Genomic DNA, 22,433 nt, shown 5'->3' on the forward strand with positions numbered 1-22,433 from the left:
TTGTAGAGACGCTCAAGGACTGAAACATACAAATTAATGTCTCTAGATGACTTTTACTACTTAAGCAATAACAAGATAATTTGAGTTGGACTGATTTCACGTTCATTTATACAGGTGTGGAGTTGTGACCATAAAGTTCTTCCTTTTAGTAGCTATAATCCTGAGGTAGTCAATTGCAATTTATCGCCACATGAAGGCGGGAGCTGTATCATAATTTGTAACGAAAGATTTATATTTCTTACAATAGTAAAAATTTCACAGAGCTCTGGAGCACTTTTTATAAAATGATCTTCTCAAGGGCTGTGCGGCGTGATGAAGTTTGATAGTTTCCAGGTAGGGAGGAGTGTCTGAGTGTTGACTGACTGACCCGACCTTGTCTCCTGAAATGAGCCGCTATGAAAGGTTCCACATGACACTAGCGCAGAGGCAACAAGCTGTCACCGCTCTCGTCAGGAAACATTGAACATGTCTGTACGAGGGGGATGATAAATTCATCACAGCGGCGTCCCAGAGCGAGCGCCGCTGACACGACCTTGATCGATCGTAGGCCGAACGGCAGATGGTCATAAAGGACAATCATGTAACTGTACGCTCATTAGCATAATCACATGCCTATACAGTACACTTTAGACTACAAGGCCACATGGAGCTCGCACAGCACCGGTTGGCTTGTGACCGAGAGGTAATGTTGTTACTGTCTTGCACGAGCTGTGACACTTTTAAAGTGAAGATCGAATTTGCAACTATAGCAATGACATGCTGAGTGTGCCTCATTTGTTTAAAAAGGCATATTGTTTTCCTGCTGAACACAGACAGTGGAAATTTGCTGTGTAGCAAGAGAAGTGTGTAACTTTTTCCACTGACTGCATCACATTTCTTACATTTACCTCAACATGAGATGATGATCCCTTAAAAGAACAGCCACAGCTACATTTCTACAGCTACCACCCTGTCAAAGCACAAAAATAACTCGCCAAAACTTTGTCCCAACTGGATCAGCAGTTTCTGACACATTACAGATAATGAGCAAATGGACAATCTGACAAAGACTGGTCCATTTCCCACCATGATTAAATCAGGGCTCAAAAACACAGTCGTTCAGGGGAGAGGTTTTGTATTAAGACTAATCTATTGACTGAAATTCAGAGCAGGTTAGAGGGACAAAAAGTTGTTGCTTTTGCTTGCTGGAAGTTGAACTGCTAAATGTTTCAAAATGAGCAGGATGCTGTGTCCAGAAAGACAATCAGTGTTGAGTCTCCTGACGTCACCAAGAATTAGAAATGAGGACAAATCTATTTTTTCCATCTGTGGGCACCTGCAGTTGTGCGATACATTTTCTACATTTTATAGAGACAGCAAAAAGGAGACGACATGGAGGAAAGTCAGTGAAACAGTACAACCATCAAGTTTCTTCAACGTTCTGTATACATTATTCCAGTCCAGCCATCGCTTGTAATATTACAAATCAAGTTAGCAGTAGCTTTAACTACCCTCTCAATTTAATTAGTTGGTTTCCCAGTAGCTGAACTAATGCGAGTAAATGCTAATGATTAGCAGTTATAATGTTTACCTTGTAAACACCTTTAGAGTAATTACCACGCTACTATTTACCCATTAACTCTAAACACAAAGTACAGTTGATGGAAATACTAGAATGAAATTTAAAGGATCACCAAAGAGAGTATAATCTATCCCAAGGGGAACATGAATGTGCACCTCATTTCATCACAATCCACCAAAATGTGTCAAGACATTTCACTGAATTTCAATTTCATGGTGAAATTAGCTAAATAAGTACAACATTATGTTTCAATCCATCCAATCCATTTTGAGTTATTAGAGGATTCATCCTCTGGGGACCCTGCATGTGTCAATAAATGTTGTGGTCATGCATCACAACTTATTCCCAATAACTCTCCTGCCTTTATGATTGCATCGCCTGTTCCCTTCACATTGCATTTCCAGATCACATCCGGGCACTGGCTTTACTCTCTAAGTCACTTTAAACCTCATCACTCAGTGGAAAGTCAAGGAGAGGGCAGAGAGGGATGGCGAAAGAGCTAATGCTTGAGAGAGGCAGACAAGTGGAGCGAAAAAAGCAAGAGTGGGGAAATTAAGGAGGTTAAAGGTTGAAAATTGGAGACAAAAAGGTCAGAAGAGGAGTGGGGGAGACGAGCGATTGGCAGAGCAAGAGATATTAAGCTAAAAGAACGAGCGGAGGGACAACAGGGTTAGCAAAGTGAAAACTCTTTATGTAAATGATGGGGTTAGAGTGAAAGACATGGAAGACAAAAGAAGATGGGATAGCAGAGAGACATAGAGAGAGAGAGAGAGAGAGAGAGAGGTGGAGAGTAGTCCAGAGATTTATGGCAGGTTGTTATGGAGCACCGACTGAATAACAGAAGGTGAGACAAGGTGAATTATTCATGAGGATACAGGGCTGTGGAGTGTGTGTGTGTGTGTGTGTGTGTAATGTGTGTGAAGGGAGCAGGTGAAACAAACACATGCACACTTAATGTCTCAGGCACCCTTAGGCCAGCTCATCTATGAGGCAGACGATCTTTCCACAACCTGTTCATTTAGTTCCTTTAGCTTCCTAAGATATTATTCCTACAAAAGCAGACAGAAGCTCAGAGAGACAGCTGTCTATACACCCATTTTATCAGTGAAGATATTTTAACAATATCAAATGGTGTTAAGAATGGCAGTGATGATTTCAAATCACAAGTATGCTATACAATGCTGACTTCCAATACTCTTTATGAAGCATTTAAAAGCTAAAAACATTAAAGATGGGTCGAGAAAACACCAGAGACTGTTCTTCGGTGGCTCATAGGTAGAGCAGGTCGTCCACTAGGCCGGGGATTTGATCCTCCGGTACCAATGTGTCCTTGGGCGAGACATTGAACCCCAAATTGCCCTTGGCAAATGATGTATGATAGAAAAGGTGCTGCATAAAGAATGGCTTTATGAATGTGTGTGAATGGGTGAATGTGACTTGAAGGTCTTAAGAATCTCATGTCAAATGTTTTGCAGTTACTACCCACATTCTTCCTAGTCGCTATAGTGCTGGATTGGAAAAGCCACTGAAACAGCATTTATGTGGCTCTACGTGTGCAATCCCACCTACACTTCAGTTGCTTTGGCCTAAACCACAGTGGAAAATATTACTTTGCTGCATGTAAGATTTAATGTGATTCATACTTTCCACTAATAGGTTAACCAGGGAAAGTCAAATGGATGCACTAGCAGCTTTTGATGATTTGCCATCCTGCCAGGGTGGAGATTCTGGGCTTTGCAGTGTCAGTATGCAGCTAAAATGTATTCAGTTACTGGATATTTCACATTAGGCTAATGTTGGAACTCGCCCCAAACACTGCCCTTTTAGGGTTTTTTGGATTGTTTTTCTCTTACAGTCTGGCTTTGATTCCGTTCTCACTACTAAGAAATTGCTAGCTGGGTTAGAGTTGTCTTCATTTTCACCTACACAGGCAAACTGGATAAATACAGTGAATGCTTTCCAGGCTTACTTGGTTTTAACACACCCTAAACCCATGACCACGAGAATGCTTTTGGCAAGGTGCAAGGTAAAGGCAGGCGGTCCAACCACTGTTGAGCTGAAGCCACACAAACCCACTGAAACTAACACTTCTCATTTCAGGAGCTAGACACTGCGCTTGAATGCTGTGAAATGGTCTATTCTGTTTCAACAAATTAATTAATTAATTAATTAAACAATACCATGCACACCCGACCACAAACTAAAACCTCCAACAATAATTGTTATGGTTAATTCATTCTTTTGAAGGTCCTGAGGGAGCAGGAGCCAATTCCAGCTGACAGTGGGCAAGAGGCAGGATAGACCTCGGACAGGTTGCTAATCTATCACAGGGCTAACATATCGAGAGAACCAACCAATAACACTCGCACCTACAGGCTATTTAGTGTCCAACCTACCCTCGATGTCTATGAGCTGTGGGAAGAAGCAAGACCACCCGGAAGAAACCCATAGACTCATACAGAGAACATGCAAAATCTACTCAGAGAGGCTGACAGATTCAAATCCAGGTCCTTCTAGGTATTGGAAAATAGTGCTAACCCCTGCACCACCATTCCCTTTAGCAAAGCTTATGATGATAAAATCTGAATCAAAAATAACTTTTGGAAGCTACAATCTTAAACACTCACCGAGTTGATGCAGGCCAGCTCTTTGTTTAGAAGCCAGGGCAGGGAGAGTTTCCCTTCTCCTCTGTAGCACGACTGAATCCTCTCTTTAATCTTCTCCTTTATCCGTTTCATCGTGAACAGACACAAAGCGGTCTCCTTGGGTGGTTTGGCTCTGTTCTTCTGACCCTGGGCAAATACAGTAAATAGAACCTCTTCGTGTTCTTCAATACCAAGCGAACGTGCCAAGCGTGCCCCTGGTCGGGCTAAATAAGCATCCTGAACCAAGCGGTATTCCACTCCGTCCTTGGTGCAGCCGATGGGGAACTCAACATAGGAGTAGAACTTAGGATCGTCAACACACAGGCGAACAATTTTAGAGGTGAAGAACTGTTCGCTGCTTGCATCCGGCGAGGTGAGCTGGGTGTCAAGCTGTAAGGTGAGGTAATACACAAACTGCTCACTGTTGAAGCCGTAGATGTAGTAGATGTCAAATGCTGGGAACTTGGAGAGCGTGTCTGAGGGAATCTTGAGCTGCGAGGAAACAAACTCATCCTGGTAGACGAAGCTGAACATGTCTGCATTCTCCTCATTGGACATTAACTTGCGGCTGGACAGGGTTGGGAAGTACTCAGATTTCCCGTCGATGGGTGTGCCGACGAATAGTTTTCCACCCTCACCAAAGATATTCGGCGAGATCACGACACCTGACATGGTGCTTGCTTCAGCAACACTGGATAGATAATGCTCTTTACGGTGGTGAGGCTCACCGAGCTTAAATAAGTCATCCAGACGCAGGAATTGGCATATTCCCTGGGAAGTACTCCCACAGGCAATTAAGCGGTTATGGGCAGCATCAAGTAGCAGGAGTTTATTGACATTAGAGGTTTGCACCAGCTCATGGGGACAGGACTGCACACCAGGTGGAGGGTAACAGCGAGGGTTGTCTGTCACAGGGCCCGTAACATGGTTCCGTAACTTGGTGAGGTTGCTGGACAGCTTGTAGATCCAGTTGACAGCGCCCAGGTAGACCTCGCCGGTTTTGTTGTGCACCACCAAATGTGTGAGGCCTCCTTCAGGTGGGGAGAAGGAGAGGAGAGGGGAGGAGGAGGACGAGAGAGTGGAGGTGGAGGGCATGGAAAGGGAGAGGAGCAGAGAGAAGATTGGGAGGAAGAGGCGGGGTGGGTTCAGGTGGGAGGACATGGCAGTGAGGGGAGGGGAGGTGTGAACGTGTGGGTGTTGGTGTATTTCTGACTGTGTAATCCACGTCAGGGTCAGTCAGTGCCTTATAGGACTGCAGGGTACGATGATACAAAAGAAGAGTTTCCAAGCAGCCGACTTCCTCTTCCTTTTTTTCCTCCTTTCTCCGCTGTAGTTTTATAACCTCATCCCCTGATCTTCAGCCTTGACTGCTTTTAGCCCTGAGAAAGAGAAACACAGAAAAATGTTAGCAAACACAGATGTCAATATATTCATGGAGTTGTGTTTTGCACTTCCAGAGATCTGACAAACGGGATTCATTTGTTTGCATGGAAGTGACAGGGAACTTAATATTCGCCCACAGACTCAGAGGCCCTCAGTGCTGAGGTCCAAAAAACAAATGAGGGCACTATCGGCTTTGTTTTATTGACTTCTCGACTTGGCTCGCACTACTCTGCGGAGTGCATCTTTTAAAAGAAGACAGGGCCAAATATTGCTCCTCTGCGTATCGATTGTCTGGAAGCCTTAAAAGATACAGGAGACAAAGTGGAAATACACACACAGAAGTACATAAGCACCTTGAATACACACAAAAACACAACCTGTGACACAGGTGTGTGAAAGCAGGAAAAGGTTGAGGATGCACTCCTAAACAGTGTGTGCATAAAACACACAAATGGAAGAGTAGACCCATTCTACACATTACCCAAATATGAAAACAAGCACAGGGTGAGCCACTGATGTGCAGCATGGTGATAGCAGGTAAACATCCATAAATTACCAGCAGGGCTGCAGGGAGAACTCTACAGTATATTTACTACAGGGCAGCAGAGCAGAGAAATACAGACACCCTGATAAAAAAAAAAAAGAAAGAGGAGAGAGGGAGACAACTGGTTCAACTCAATAAAACAAGAGAAAAAGTGAGAGGGAGAGAAATGAAAGCTATTTGGCTTCATACCTGTTCAATATAAAGTCAGTGGAGATGGGGAAAGATTGCCATGAGTGAAAACTGCTAAAAAGAGTGAGGGACAAAGAGAGGGAGGACTGACTATCTTTGAATTTTTCATTCCATTCATCCACCCACCACTTGTGTCTATATCTGCTTATCCAGTTCATCATCACAAAAGGCTTGGGTCTATCCCAGAATGCACTAGGGAACAGGTAAAGTCTTGAAAGTTGTAGTGCAAAAAGTGCAACATTGCTCCAAACACTAAATCATAATAATAATAATAATAATAATAATAATGGCTTGCATTTATATAGGGCCTTTCATGGGACCTAAGGACGCTTTACATATGTCTGTGAATACAAAACAGAAGAGAAAAGAAAAAGTAATAGTACAAAACAAGATAGAAATAAACAGCAGGGTGGGGCATTAACTGAGGCCACAGGCCTTAGTGAAGAGGTGCTGCTTGAGGATTGATAAATCATCAGCACCATTGTTGCTATTACTTTCTTCTTTGTGTGATGAAGATGATGGATGTTAGCTCAAGTTTTACTCGTGGAAGAGAAACTTTTAAAAAGCATTTGAAGTATGTTTATCCATAATCTTCAATGTCTACTGTCAAAAGTAGAGTTAGATTCACTCTTACTGACAAGTATCTCCAACTGACTGACAAGTGACACACGATGTAAAAAATGAAAAGAAGAAAATGCCTTTAGCTACTGAAATGAACAACAACCTACGAGCTAGCAACCTACATACTGAAAATGTAAAGTTTTGCAAAGATTACAATTTTGCCATCATACCAGCTTTGCCGGATGGGAAATGTTGAAGTATCGTTAGAAGCTTAAAATTATGGTATTTTGAGGAAAATTAATGATGGGACACTTAATACCGACGTTTCCAAGCTGTGTCGAGATTCCGAAGCGCAGTTGTCTAGAGACTCTGCTCTTAAATGTGATTCAAAACGGCCATGTCATGTGACCATGTCGAAGTGACACATCGGAGAAGTGCACATTGTACAGTGGGCAAATTCATCGTACAAATACGATAATTATCATACATCTGGCAACACAGAATCACACTGTCAACATTTATCTTTGACTGTATTTCTGGCATTTTTTTCTTTGCAGGGAATTAGCCATTTTAAGGACAGTTCTCGCCTCCCCATGTGGTAATGATCCACCAAAACGATTCTTCCACCTGACACTGTAGGGGCACCGTTGCAGCATCCAAAAAGTTAGCACCACCCAAGACGATGGTAATTGTATTTTTCCCACTTTAACAGAGCGATTAATGGCTGCAGCCTGACCATTCAGCAGCGCTGACCCAGCACTGTGGAGATAGGTCTGGATATGGAAGACTATACCAAATGCAATCAGCCAAGCAACAAAGTACTCTCTCTCCATTCATTTCCCCTGAATGTTAGCAATGTGCACTGTAATGCATGCTGGTACGGACACAAGATAATATTTGGTTCTTTTTGCACGATTTCTTGTGTCGATAAACCAAAGACTCAAACTAATTGACAACAGGATCCTTATTACAGGCGACTATCTGGATATAGTATTTTTAGTATGTTAGTATTTTTCCTTGATCAGTGTTTGGCTTCACATCCTCAATCTACTGTTATCCAGTTTTTATTAAACCTCATTGTGGTCCATTAATATGTTTACTGATGTCACCCTCAATGGTTATTCGACATATTAGTCTGTGATGACTTCTAACACAAAATAATGTTTTAAAGGCTGTTGGAACCGTTTTACTCCAGCCATGATTTCACATACAGCACTGTGTAAACTTGCTGTTACTACTGCCGTCTCTCGTTCTTCTCTTTCAACGCAACCCCCCCCACCCACCCACCCACCCCCCACTCTCTCTCCAACACTTCACTTCTTGTCAATAGCGTCTTTCATCTCCAGCCCAGCCATGATTAGTGGCTCAGATGACGATGCTATTGCCCGTCCCATCAGGACAATACAGCCACTGTTAGCATCTTGGACTCACACACCCGCACACACAATGTGAACATACGCGTACAGTGGTCAAAAGCGTTTTTTACACACTTTCTCATATCCTACTGAGTTCACCACGTCTCCACACACTCATAGACACAATAGACACAAAACAGACCTTACCCCCCTCACGCACACACACACACACACACTCATTCTCCACCCATGTACTTGCTCACCGGATCTACACAAGCAGCAACATAGAAGCCTGACAAGAGTGGAAGAAATGGAACATGCCGTACTAACTGACATGCTAAGAGGGACTATTTTTGCTGCATTTTTTTTATCTAACTTTGTCTGATGTATTTTATAAATTCTATAAATAAGTGAAAACTGAGCAGCACATGTGGACAGTGGCACAAAGAGAAGAGAGGAAGGAAGCGGATGTCTTTGAACTGAAAAAGGACTTATTGATTTAATAGTCTTTATTTAATGCCTGAATTAGATCATACGGAGAGAGGGGTTGAGTTATGGATAAAGACATTGGTTTAGAAAAGTGACTGTTGGCACAAATACATGAGAAAGGATATTCTAATTGGGTAAAAAGTTCTTCTTCCTGTTGTCATGCATACAGTCCTAAAAGAGTCTCAAACAGATTCAGTTTTTGTGTGTGCTCTACCCAGATTTGTCATGTTTAAATTTACATTTTTCATTTTATATTTATAACTGCTTATTGGGCTTTGTGTATATTACTGTATTTTTACACTATGCATGATAATTACACTCTTAAGATTTTATTTAACATTAAAGCAATCTTCAAATATTATCTGTCCAGTCTGAGTTACTCTTTACTCATCAAAAATATGTGACATTAAAATATGACAAAATGTTATTACTTCATATATCATGTCATCTGCATATTATCTGATCCAAGGGGACCTTAAATTATCCAGACCTTCATTTCTCTGAGTGTTTGTGTATATGTGTGTGTGTGTGTGTGTGTGTGTGTGTGTGTGTGTGTGTGTGTGTGTGTGTGTGTGTGTGTGTGTGTGTGTGTGTGTGTGTGAGAGAGTCAGGGCCATCCTGAAGCCCACCTGCCACATCACATAAAGCTGTAGGGGCGTTAAGGTTCTGTACCAATCTAATTTATTGCTCTTGGCACATTGACTGCACACAAAGCCACAGACCTCTGCCAAACTCTCACATTTATACACACCGCTTCTTTCACATGTAGATCACATCCATGCCTGCTGGCCTCACTCTGTATGTGTGTGTGTGTGTGTTTGTGCGTGTGTGTGTCAGCATCCAGCAGCTATTCCCTCTCATTTACAATTCAAACACACGCAGACACACGTCCAAACATCGGCCGATACATAAACTGTAAGTACACAAAACATATATTAAACTGTAGTCCAACTGTACAAACCACAGTCAAAGTATAAACATTTACAATAATACCCTTTCCTTTTTAAACACACTTTTTCTCTGTATAAAGTGCAGTAAGGAGAGAGAATGTCGAGGACATGAGCTGGATGTGAACCACTTGGTCCTTTCGCGTGCATTCACGACCCAGTAGATAAAAGCAAGTGAACCGAGATGTTTGCATTTTATATCCTGTACATTCACCAGCACAGTCATTCTGGTTTTATAGCTCCTGCCAAGAGTAAAAGAAAAAAAATATTTTGACTTCAAACCAGTTTTCCATGTGACATTTCAAACCTGTGCATTCGGTTCACAACTAATCCACAGGTTTAAACATGGAGAAACCATTTAAAAAACAGAGCCTAGAGCTGGTGTCTCAGGACACAGTCCCCAATGAGAAGCTGTCACACTGTGTGTAGAAATACACATTTCATTACCAAACTATATGCATTTTATTTTTTATTTATGTGTTTCAATATTTATTTAGGCATTTACTCATTTATCTTTATATTATTGAGTTGTTTATTTATTGTAATTTGACAGTGTTGGTTGTAAGTGTTAGTGATTCAAATAGTCTTTTGTGAAACAAAAAACAGGGTAAATTAGTACTAAGGAGCATTGACAACAGAAAGCAGCAGAGACAGCAGAATCTCTGTGTCTCCAGGGATAAACAAACAAACAAAAGGTTCATGAGAAAAGACAGATGCTGTATTACTGTCTTGATTTCTAATCTTTCTAGAGAAGCGAGAAAATCGAGGGTGTTTTTTTGTTTATCTGAACACCTGTAAAGATTGAAGTGCTAATGGCTGTGGCAACAATTGAAAGTCTATTTCCAAAGTTCTGCTGCAGGTCTGAATATGGCTCAACTCAACACACTATTCCACACACTAAAAGATTTGCTTGCACTTTTTGACTCTGGGCTTGTTGCAACAGGTGGCAGCAGAGTTAACGGTACACGGCAGGTCAGATCAGGACAGTGGAGGAGATATGAGAACAGCGGCAGCAGACACACACATGAACGTGAGGAAACTTCTATTTGGAATCCATTTTCCACGAGGCGTGATATTGACATGTGTTAATAGTGCAGACTGTAGTCTACTCACACTCCCCCTCTGCTGACTTTTAAGAGACAGACAGAAATAAGACAAGACGAAGAGGAGGGAGGAGGAAGGGGAACCTGATTAAATATCTATAAGGACATTTGTAAAAAAAAAAAAAAATGAATACAAATTTCCTGTTTAACAAGGCAATCTATATGTATGCATTTAACTTTCTATAAAAATTGTATTGCTTGAGAAGATCATTACATCAAACCTGCTTTCTTAAACTATTTAGTTAAATCTTCATGAGGCCTGCTTCCCCATTGGGGCAGGGAGCGCTGAAAGGGCGACACAGAGGGAGAGCTATGATATTACCTGTGGTGAAAGGGACAGCTGCATGTCACTGTTGTATCTGGATAGTTACTTGTTGTCTTTCAGTGGCTGTTTGGGCTCAGTTATCATCATGGTCAGCAGTTTATAGCTGTAACAGAAGCTATGAGGATATTCACATTTTGTCCAGTATCCAGTGCAAAGTTATCAAGTGACAGATGTCTCTCACTCAGCGTCAAAAAACAACGAGGCTCAAGTTGTAGCACCACAGCTAATCTACTAACAGCCACATTTACTTTCTGTGTACGACCCCCAAAGGTTTCATCGGTTTCGTCTTAGGAGTCCCACTGTGTCAGATTTTGAAAGACGACAGTTGTCAAGTCAAAGCTGATCCACAACTGCAAAGCTTGGGTATAATGATGTCGCTGAACTGATTTAGTTAATTATGAAGAGACTGCCGTGGCAGACAACTCACTACTTTAATTTCTTGTATTTTTGTGGGGACTCATGCCCACACCAGGTTCTCTTGACTCAACTGACACAGGGTGATGTCTTTTAATTGCATTATGTCCTTTTCTATCTGTTACGCACATATAATTGGATGACACTGATGACAATATGCCATGTCATCTGCATTAATTGGAGCTGTGCCTTTGCTGGTGTGTGAATCCAATGGAGTACGTGTTGTGTGAGGCTGAATGAATACAGAGAATGTGCACTGGACTGTGTGTGTGTACGTGTGTGTATGTGTGTGTGTGTGTGTAAGTATGTGTGTGTGCACATGTGGGCTGCTGTACTGCATGCAGTGGGGACACAGTGGTTCATTTACAGTCGCATTCCACAACTGACACACTGACCCCACAGACAGCTGCATCCACACAAACATCAGTGGAGAACTCGGTTTGAACATCGCACTGACTGCACACACACACACACACACACACACACACACTTTTTCAACAAAAGGGATTAGCAGGATGAGAAGATACAATGACTCAACTCCATTCAGAAAAATATTCAAATACACCAACACACACAGAGAGAAACAGATGCTTACATAATGTCGGAACACACGTCCATGCACGTACATTCATGCATACATTTTCTAAGCATGCAGCCACACACAAACCCAATCCACCCATACACACCCCAATGCATTGGAACGCACACGCCCACAGATAAAAAGACCCACTCACACACACAAACACACACTTACTGTCTCGTCTGACAGGTGCAGCTCAGCCATCAGTCATTAAGACAGTGCAGTAAAAAATCTGCAGTGAACAGTAGTTGAGCTTTAATCACACTTAATCTGACTGAGACTGATCTACAATACACTCACTCTGCCTCTGATCTCTCCACGGTGGAGGGATCAGAGGATGTGTTCAGATAAAGTAATGACCTGACAACTGCAACGGACCAATTACATGAGCGGCATTTAAACATCTAGTGAGTCGGTTTAATTGAATTAGGTTTGGAGCGTTTGGTTTATTTAAATGATCAAGCGTTGTCTGTTTGTGGACTGGTACCTTCAGCAGGCCAGTTGCAGTCCTGCTGGTAAAGAGGGTGATAATGATTATAGCAACGTTGTTAGAGTTTTCCCAACGAAGGTAAACAGTTGTGTCATGCTCCACATATTACGCTTTAGTAAATATACAAATCTGTGAGTGGGCATATTGGTATCTATTGTCTGTTCAGGATGCATTTATGAATACCAGGGAAAGGTAATTACCCAAAGAGGACTCTCTCTTTGTTTTTTTGTTTACAACTGATATTTTAGATCTATTACCTCCTCCAAGGAAGTGTTTGTCTGTGTTTGTTTGTTTTTGTAAACTATTCAATCGATTTCAATGAAATTGTGTGAAGGGGTGGGGCATGACCAGAGGAAGAACCAATCAAACTTTGGTGTGAATCCGATCAGGAGGCGGAACCTGGATTTTCTTTTTCTAACTTTCTTTCACATTGCAATTTGGCAATTTTTTGGTTGATTTCTGAGAGTATAGTTCATGGATCTTGTTGAAAATAATCAGACATGTTAAGGGGACTGATATAAATAAATAAAAAAATCCGGATTAAATGTGGTTTCATACAGAGACTGTTGGGTCTTGGTGGAGGTATAAGCTCTTTTGAGTGCCATTCTAGTAAATCTTCCGAAATCGTTTGGAGGTAGTGTGGAAGTAGTGTACATTTCCCAAAAATAAATTACAGCCATCCAAGGAAATGGAATGAAACAAATATAAATCTTTGAGGTTTTGTGTGTTCATGGCTCTTGAAGCAGAACTTTGAACAAAAATGTCAACAAGGATGAAAGTGACTAATACAGAAAGCATTTGCGCTAAAGATGTATTGTTACCCAACTTTTGAATAAAATAAAATATAATACTGAGTTCTGTTGTTGTAACTTTGAGTGATATCACTTCCATCATGTCACACAAAACCAATAACGCTCTTCAATCTACTCCAGCACAACAAATAATAACTCACATTTTATCGTGGCTGTTGAAACGTTGATGGCTTTGTTTGGATTCTCTATCTGCAGAGATGTCAACAGCAACTTTTTGCCACTGCTGGTTCTGAGTGTGTCGCCACCTCTTTGTTTGAAAAAATATTTGGATTCATCAACTGGCACCTGATGTGTGAGAGTGAGTGTTTTCACACCACTAGTTCTCTAACACTTTACCTCTAAATACACGTGGAGGGTCGGCGGCAGAGCAGCTTTTGAAACTACTCTCACACAAGTAGAAACAAACAAAAAACATGGTACGAATGAATGAGACTTATGTTTTCATAAGGGGCTTGAAATACGAGGAGCGTGATCGGCACAATACACGACCCCAGGTTTATCTCCTCTGCAGCAGGTAGAAATAAGCAGCAGGTCATAACTTGTCTATCAGAGGAAACACCTGACCTTTTATTGACCCCATGACAAACCTTAATACTGATCACCGGATGAAAACCAGCAGAGTGCTGATTGACACTTTTCAAAATTAGCATTCCAAAATCCAATTTAATGACCTTTCCCAAAAAAGGAGAGAGACACGAGGAGCAGCATCAGGTTTCAGCTCTGACTAGTTGTTGTTGAAAACAACAAGAGTGATAATTATGAATGTGAAGTTGTTATAAATGATAGCAGCAACAATTCATGTAATTTGCTCTCTTGCCGAGATTTAGATGAGAAGATCAACACCTCTCTTTCATCTGGTTGTTAAATATGACACTGCAGGCCAGAGGCAGTTAGCTTAGCATAGCACAGAGACAACAAGCAGAGGGAAAAGAGTTAAATGAGCATTAAAGAGCCTGGCAGCTGCTTCACATTTACGCATGACAGCGATTTTTATCTTCTCAGCAGTAAGTGATTAATGGTTATTTATGTTTAAATCTTTGGTCTGGACTTGGCTGACTTGGATAAGTCAATCCTTGTTGTATTAATCCAACATCTCATTCAAACTAACCACTTCTCCTCTGTTCCTCCCTTTCCTCCTCTCTCTTTGTTAAAGCATTCATTAGCAAGGGGATTGCAGGTGTTGCCTGGTAACACGACTGTGATCAGTGTCTACCTGTTGTTCATTTATTCAATGACGATGAAGATTGAACACATGCATGCTGATGGAGATAGGTGTCCATGTTGGTGTTCTGTCTGTGTAGGTTTCAATGACTTTAAGGATGGGACATGAGCTGCTCTTATCTGTGTCCGGTGGTAAACATTGTAAGCACATCCATCTGCCATCAACTTCTCAGTATAAGCACTTAATTTGACCATTTAAGCTGCTTGAACACATGACACATCCTGTCCCTTTCCTCGGGGGACAGACACAACAAATACACAAACATTTCCTCTACTTACTCGACACTGATTGTCCAGCATCTGCATATTAGCAAATGATTGTGTGAGTGTTTGTGTGTGAGAGACAGAAACACAGAGAGAGAGAGGTTTGTATGTGCTGACAAACCTTAAAAAAGAGAAATTACCCTCCAGTTCCTATGATGGGTGTTGAAATGTGTGTGTGTGTGTGTGTGTGTGTGTGTGTGTGTGTGTGTGTGTGTGTGTGTGTGTGGGTGTGTGTGTGTGTGTGTGTGTGTGTGTGTGTGTGTGTGTGTGGGTGGGTGGGTGTGTGCAAGGGAGAGTGTACACGAAGGAGAGCGAGAGTGTGTGTGTGTGTGTGTGTGTGTAGTCTCCAAAGAGGGGACCCTGCAGCTAAAGCCATTTAGAGGGGCTTTAAGTGCTTGAATAGGCGCAGAAACACAGTTCTTTATCAGGGAATTTGCCGTAGATAATCGAAGCTGGCTCCCAACCGCAGAACAGCAATTTTGCAGTTTAAGAAAATGAGCGGGATGGAGCAATGAAGGATGGAGCGATGGGGAGAAAAAGAAAACAAAAAAGGGAAAGAAACTGCACAGCCCATTCATTGGGTGTCTGGGAAAGGGAAATTGCTGCATTAGAATCAGTTTGTTTGTGTGCACATGCATAGAGGAAAAAAAAGCACACAGGAGAGAAAAAGTGACACAAGGACAAAAGAGGAGAGAGCGAGTTCCCTGCTACTGCTGGTAGGTCTGTGTGCAGACAGATGGGAAACTAAGTGCACACTGTAGTTTCATATCTGGAGGCGGGAAGAATATCACAATCTATCTTGGTTGAGAGACTTTGTGCCCAAGCTGCAATGGAAACCTGCTTCATTGTGCTGCGGCACTGGCTATAAACTGGTGGTCCAAATGTTCAGCCACCATCAGGAGGGTGGGGACGTAACACACGTATCTGACATTGTCTGTTCTGCATGACACTGAGTGGAGCTGGGATAATGACCAGGGTCTTTTTTCAATAAGCAGGTACTAACCTAGTTGTATGGTGATAACAAGATTTTACCTAACCATGAATAATGTCATAGAATCCTAAATCGATTTAAGTGTTTAAAAGGTGATGAAACAAAACAAGGACACATATATAATTTAGTCACATTTTAGTTGACGCATTGTATTTATTTATCTTGTTGATGTTGTAACTGCATACATGTATCACAACATGAATATGTAATTTATTAATAAATTGCAACCTAGTTTTAAGTGGCCTCCAGTGATCTAATATCGCATTTCCATAAAGTTGGGGTTCTTACGAGAGACAGATTAAAACATCTATTGGCGCTAAGAGGCTGTACTAAGGCATATGAGTGCTTTAAGCTAAATGCAACTGTCAGTGCACAATAACACAAAATACAGCTGAGGGTAATGGGATTGGGATTAAAAACCAAAGTATCAGACAAGGATTCAATTTTGACCAAATGATGGCACGAGATAAATATCATTCAATCTCAAAGTTGACATGTACAACATACCGTCAGTCTGCCCAAGAAATGTTGAGATATATCACTGGATTAGAAAAACAAATCTATAGGGTTCATCCTCTGACCACCAACAATGTCTGTACCAAGTTTCATGGTGAGGCATTGAGTAGTTGTTTTTGGTCTCAGCACCAACGTGGTGAACAAGCCAACCAAGGCTGAGATATCCTGTCAGTCTGTAATAAATATCCCAGCTGCAAAACCCTGGATCCTCTCTGCCCAGATAATGGCCATGTTGCTCCAACAGCCCAGTCTGCAAAACAATATTTCTGTTGAAAATAAAGTCTCCGAACCGAAGCCCAGATAACCCCTGATGACATTCCTCTGGTTAATTTTTCAGAGGGGAAAAACAAAGTTTGTGGTGAGCCACGTTTTTAAGACATTGTTTCCTGGAGACATTTATTTCCCCCTTAAGGGGTCAGATGATGGACAGGAAGCAGAGAGTAACACGATGCAGCACAGACATACGTAGCCGGACACGGACTTTGCACTCCACCAAATGGCACCTTCACAGTGTGATAGATTACCGTTTTGTGAAAACAATATTATTCTCAAAGCCAACTATTTGCTCTCTGGTTTCAATTTGACTTCATGCCTCATCTGTCCCTGCAGCCAAAACCAAAGTCCCCGTGCTCCACTGTTAAAACTCACTGGTGTACCTGGCTCTGTTTGCTGAGTGTGCATGTTGTTTTCTTTTGGGCTGCCACTATTATATCATTTATAGCTTTTCTGACCCCAGCTCCACATTCACTGTGACCACAGCAATGTTTTTTATGGAAGTTTGAAGCTGCCTGTTCTCTACAAGCTTGTTTTACTGTAGAATCGAACCGACACATGGGGTGTTTCTGTGTTTACTGCTGTTCTCTTTGAGAGCAAGCCTCACTCCAGTGTTATTGACGGCTCTGCAGGTTAACGTTTGAAGTCGGCCCTGCAGATTAAAGAAGAGAATCCTCTAAGTCAATGAGCTTTGAGGGGGCTTTCATTATCAGCTCTGTGTTACACATACGTTCAGTTACTGAATTCCCCGCATGTGTGGTCATTAACTGCTGAGCACAAGAGGCTTTCCAGTGAAATTTCTTTGTTTTATATTGTTCTAATGTTTTAGTAAATACTATTTCAACTAGAATTGCACTGAGTAGAGCGCAGACCTCCAACAAGGCCCAACAGTCCCCTTAAACTCATTCAAGCTGCACCAATTTATCACATCTATTTATTATTCAATGCGAAAACAGTGAAAACACTATCTGGATCCACCTCCTGGTCCGCATCTGGGCCAAAATTGAATGGGTTCTTCCCTGATCCACACAGCATCCATCCAACAAGATTCATGGATACTCATTCAGTTGCTTTAGTGTAATTTTACTTACAAACATACCAATTAGTGGACAGGGGTGAAAACATAACCACCTAAGGTATCAATAGAAAACGGGAAACCCACCATTAATCCATCGAAAGGACTGACTATCTGATGGTACTAATTTACAGTGAACATGCAGTCTGGGAGTTATGTATATATAAGGAAATATGTCTGTGGATTTAAATGTACAAAACATATTTCAAAGGACAAACCTATAAGAAATATGTTTCCATTTATACAGCAGACTTAGGCGAGGGACATGTTATCTATATTCATAAAATAAGATGTATCCTTTTGACAAGACTGTTAACTTTCCTTTTTTGTCCTAAAGTAGTTCACTTTTATTTGAACTCACCTGTGGGTACAGTCCTGGAAAGGTCCACCTTGCTGACAATGCTGATCTGAGCACAGTCGGTGGGTTTCAATCATTTAAAGAGGTAATCAGAGGTTAAAATAACTCGTGCTGCCGATCATCATGACAAAAGCCATTTGGCTGTGAAGTTTAGCAACAGGAGTGAAATATTAACATCAGCCAGGGGCCAAATGCTGGTAAATTCAAATTTTGAGAATTGCCTACTCTGTCAGCCACTCACCAGCCAGCATAAGAAGGTCTACAAATGAAGCTGCATGAAGATGAACCTGCTGCTGGCTTCCTGTAGACTGAAAAAGAAGTTTGCATCCTGTGTTCATAGATCATAGGTGTCGTGCAATCTATGAATATCTGCATTATGTGTGCATGTTCAAAGTTTGAGAGCGGTATGACTCACAAAACTGAGTGTGCAATTTTTGAACAAAATCTTTTCTTCAGGTGTGTTTATACATCTGTGTTTCTTCGAATTGTCCCTTCAAAGCCTTTATGTGTTTACTGCTAGATTTTTTTGGACTCATCCTGCTTGGACTGTGCTCCGTCTTTTATCTGATAATATGACCATACACATACAGACAACTACGATTACAATACACACAGGAGTAACTGCTCTTTGTGCTGCCTGTATTGCAGATGCCAAGCTTTCAGAGCAGAAATATCCCACTTGATTAAACACTTGAATCAGCCACTCGCACACCTTCAGGGACCCACATCTACACACACGTGCGCACAAAGACATATGCATACTTTAGGGCAGGAGGGGGCATCCAAAAAATCACTCTAGCAACCACAGCCAAAGCATATTTCTGTGCATCAGAGATTGAAGCAGGGAAGCAGCATGTGTGTGTGTGTGTGTGTGTGTGTGTGTGTGTGTGTGTGTGTGTGTGTGTGTGTGTGTGTGTGTGTGCGTGTCAGAGAACACCGTGTGCATGTGTGTGTCATCTATCCGTATGTCTCTCCTCTGATGTGACCTTTACACACAAATATTTTCTTCCCGCCCTGCCAGCAACACAGCTAACACAATTACACTGGGCTAATGAACAGAGGACCCTGATAAAGTGGTGCAAACCCACAGATACACACACCAACACACTTCCTCCATGCATATCAATCTGCCTGTAAAGGCTACATTTGCATCTTTAACATAAATGAAAGTGCTTATTAAAGTGCACACGGCAGTTCAGATCAGATGGTGGAATAACTCGTCTATTTCCGCAGCGTTTAACCCCTCGCTCTCCTTCTCCTCTCTTCTTTCAAATCCAACCCTCCTTTCTCTTCTTCTATCCGTCCACAAAGGTCAGACGAGTAAATCAGCTCACTGATGTGGGGGTTTTCTTCAAACTGAATCTCAGGGGACGTCTTCAAATTGCTTGTCCAACAAACAGCTAAATATTTAATTTACAATCAGATAAAACAAGACAAAAATAGCAGATTCTCACAGTTTAGAAAATGAAACTGGTGAATGAAAATCTTTTGGGTTAATGAAAAGCATCAGAGTGGCGAAGCATATCTAAATAAGAGACAGATGGCGACTCTAATCTTATTGACTGCAAAACTGATGCATTATTGCATTACATGATGTCATTGTCTGACTTCATAGTGAGGTGAAGATGACATCATTCCTACCATAAAGGTCACAAATCATTCATAGATCTATATAAGCTTTAGGTCGGGTCTACTGTTCTATAGGATGCAGAGAGCGCTTGAAAATGTATTTTTTTACTTTGCAGGACGTCCTTTTCTGACTTCCATGTCACGTCTTTGATGTTACTTGTCATATGATGGGGAATCATTTTCTGAACAATATACGCTTCAGATCGTCTCTTTATTTGCAGATATATCATAGAAAAGGAAAAGTTTGGTGAACATCCATCCAAGCATTTTCAAGTTATTTTTTTACAAACTGTCTCTCTCTCACACACACACACACACACACACGCACAGGGTGAAAACATGTGCCTGCTCCCGGCTGAGCCAGTGTGCAGAGCAATAAATGACTGATTGTTTATTAACACTCTTTTCCTGTAGTCGATCAATCAACTAAAGCACATAAAGTTATTCTTCAGTATGGAAAATAAATGGCCATTTAAAGCATCAATATACATTCGTAGGCATATATTTGATAAATACCACAGTATAATCTCAATGATAATTCCATCTCAGAATTGTTTTTACAGCAATAAATTTATAACGCTGCAAGGAACCAAATCTCCCTCACTTGTTTCAATGAGACTGAGAAGCTCTTAACCTGAAATGAGCCCAGTGTGACATTTTGATTACATTTCACACCGGTATAAATACATTTTCACTTTCATTAGCAGTAGCAATAATATTCGCTAAATGCACTCGAGAGGCTTTTCTGCTGTAATATAGGAATGAAGGTGTTCATAGGCTGGTTGCCAGACTTTGGTGAGAGGAATTCAAACAAGGAATAACCACATAATGATTGTCTTGAATGTTTGTTTTGCACCTCAATTCTTGTTTGTATATCGTAACTCTGATTGTCTCATGTTTTACCTGTTGAACTTGTACTGTGTGTTTCTGCCTCTCTTGCCAGCACGCCCTTGAAAGAGATAAAACAAATATATACAAAAAAAATGTCTATTCTATGATATTAATTTACCCCCACATAAGATGTTTGTTTTGTGACAATTTTATCGTTCAACTTTATTTGCCCAACTCAACACTGTGTTACATCACACCTGTGGTTCTACCTTGTTTTGCTGTATTTTTGTGTTTCCCACACATTTTTTACTTCCTGTCTTTTCCCTCCACTTTGATTATTTGTCCGGCCTTGAATAGTTTCAGCTTTTCACAATCACTCTTGCCTTCACCATGTATTCAGGCTCACTCGTTGTCAGTTCATTTGCTTTAGTTCATGTCCAACTAACTATTAACCAGTGTATCAGCTTCATGTTGCTGTACATTTCCCCATGAATCCCATGAAGCGTTACCTGCTGTCTGAACCTGTTTTTTTGCAGTAAACTTATGAAAGGTTCCTTAGTTGACCCTACTTAGTTGTGTGTCTACACTAATTATTGTTCTGAACCTTCGTTGTGACACAATAAGCTACTTCAGTCCACGAAAATCCCTTTTCCACTCTTGAAGGAATGTTTAAATATACAGCATATATCACTGCTCTTGTATGATCAGTGTCCACAGAGAACATTTATGACCTCCCTCACTTCCCGTCATAATATATTCTCGCACAGTGGTTGTCAGAGTGGTCCTGGTAAGCCCCAGGTGTTCCTGGGGGTGGAGGGGCGGGGGGCCCACCAAACTTAATTATACTTTAATTCAATTCTCTGGAAATGTTTCCAGTTTGAGAATGTCAATTCCATCCAGGTGTCACTTTCGGCATCACCATAGTCACATTTACATGTTGGACGGATACACAATCCACTGCAGCCAAATTCGACAGTAAATTAACAACAGACCTCTTTTCCATATGGGATCCCTGGAACGGAATCTTATCAAATGGGGGTCTGGAGCCTAATTTGTCTTTACTCAGGGGTCCGTGACATAAATCATTGAAAGAACCCTGCTCTAATTTAATTCCTGATCAATCTGCATGTGCATTTTTGACATGAGATTACAGTCGCAGAGGAAGAGGGCGAATCTGTGAGGCGTCTCATTGGCCTGATTGCAGTTGGATGTGGTCTGGGCTGCTGAATCTGGTTCTGATTATCACGTCTTAGAATTGACAGCATTCCAGCGGTGCTGCAAGGCCACGGCCTCACAGGAGGGAAGAATTTAAACGTTGTGCACATGTTCCTCTCATCATATAGATCTTTATTTGACAGGAAGAACGGACCTGATGGTGGTGTGTACATGGTTGACGACTTCTGAGCCAAATGCTGGCAACCATCAGTTCTGCTGAGGATCCTTTGTGCCAGTAGCTGGATCCCTACCAGCTCCAGAGCTGCTGCTCTGCAGCTGAACCTGACCTCTGACCTCCCTGTGGGTGAGTAAAAAGAGAATTTCCCCCCAAGGAGCAATAAATACTGTTTGAAACAAAGTGACGAGTATCTGCCAGGAGGGAGCTTTCACACCTAGTCCTGTTTGCTTAAGTCAAAACAAACTCTGTTGGACCAAGACCACCAGAAAAAAGGGGTTTTGGTCCAAGTCCATTCAGGCGATGGCATAGTTTGTTTGTGCTCTGAAAACCAAATGGACCAAACACAGGATTGAATGATAGAAGATATGTGATTTTCAGTGTTTTCAGTGTTTCCCATTAATTGTCTAGACTGTGGCGGTCTGCAACATTTTAATTTGTCCCAGCAGAGTTTCACAATGAACCAAGAACTTTTTTACTCCTGTCA

General features: G+C 41.5%; 1 protein-coding gene across 2 annotated transcripts in view; it reads right to left on the minus strand.

The window, feature by feature from the left end:
• LOC117764601 (plexin-A1-like) overlaps positions 1 to 22,433 on the minus strand; it is a 261,822-nt gene that overhangs the window by 218,929 nt on the left and 20,460 nt on the right. For both annotated transcript variants that reach the window (XM_034590517.1, XM_034590516.1), the window contains exon 2: positions 4,189 to 5,585. In XM_034590517.1, coding sequence (XP_034446408.1) covers positions 4,189 to 5,367 — 1,179 coding nt within the window. In that variant the 5' untranslated portion in view covers positions 5,368 to 5,585. The remainder of the gene's footprint in view (positions 1 to 4,188; positions 5,586 to 22,433) is intronic.

The sequence above is a fragment of the Hippoglossus hippoglossus genome, chromosome 7, assembly GCF_009819705.1.
Source record: "Hippoglossus hippoglossus isolate fHipHip1 chromosome 7, fHipHip1.pri, whole genome shotgun sequence".
Classification (NCBI taxonomy): domain Eukaryota; kingdom Metazoa; phylum Chordata; class Actinopteri; order Pleuronectiformes; family Pleuronectidae; genus Hippoglossus; species Hippoglossus hippoglossus.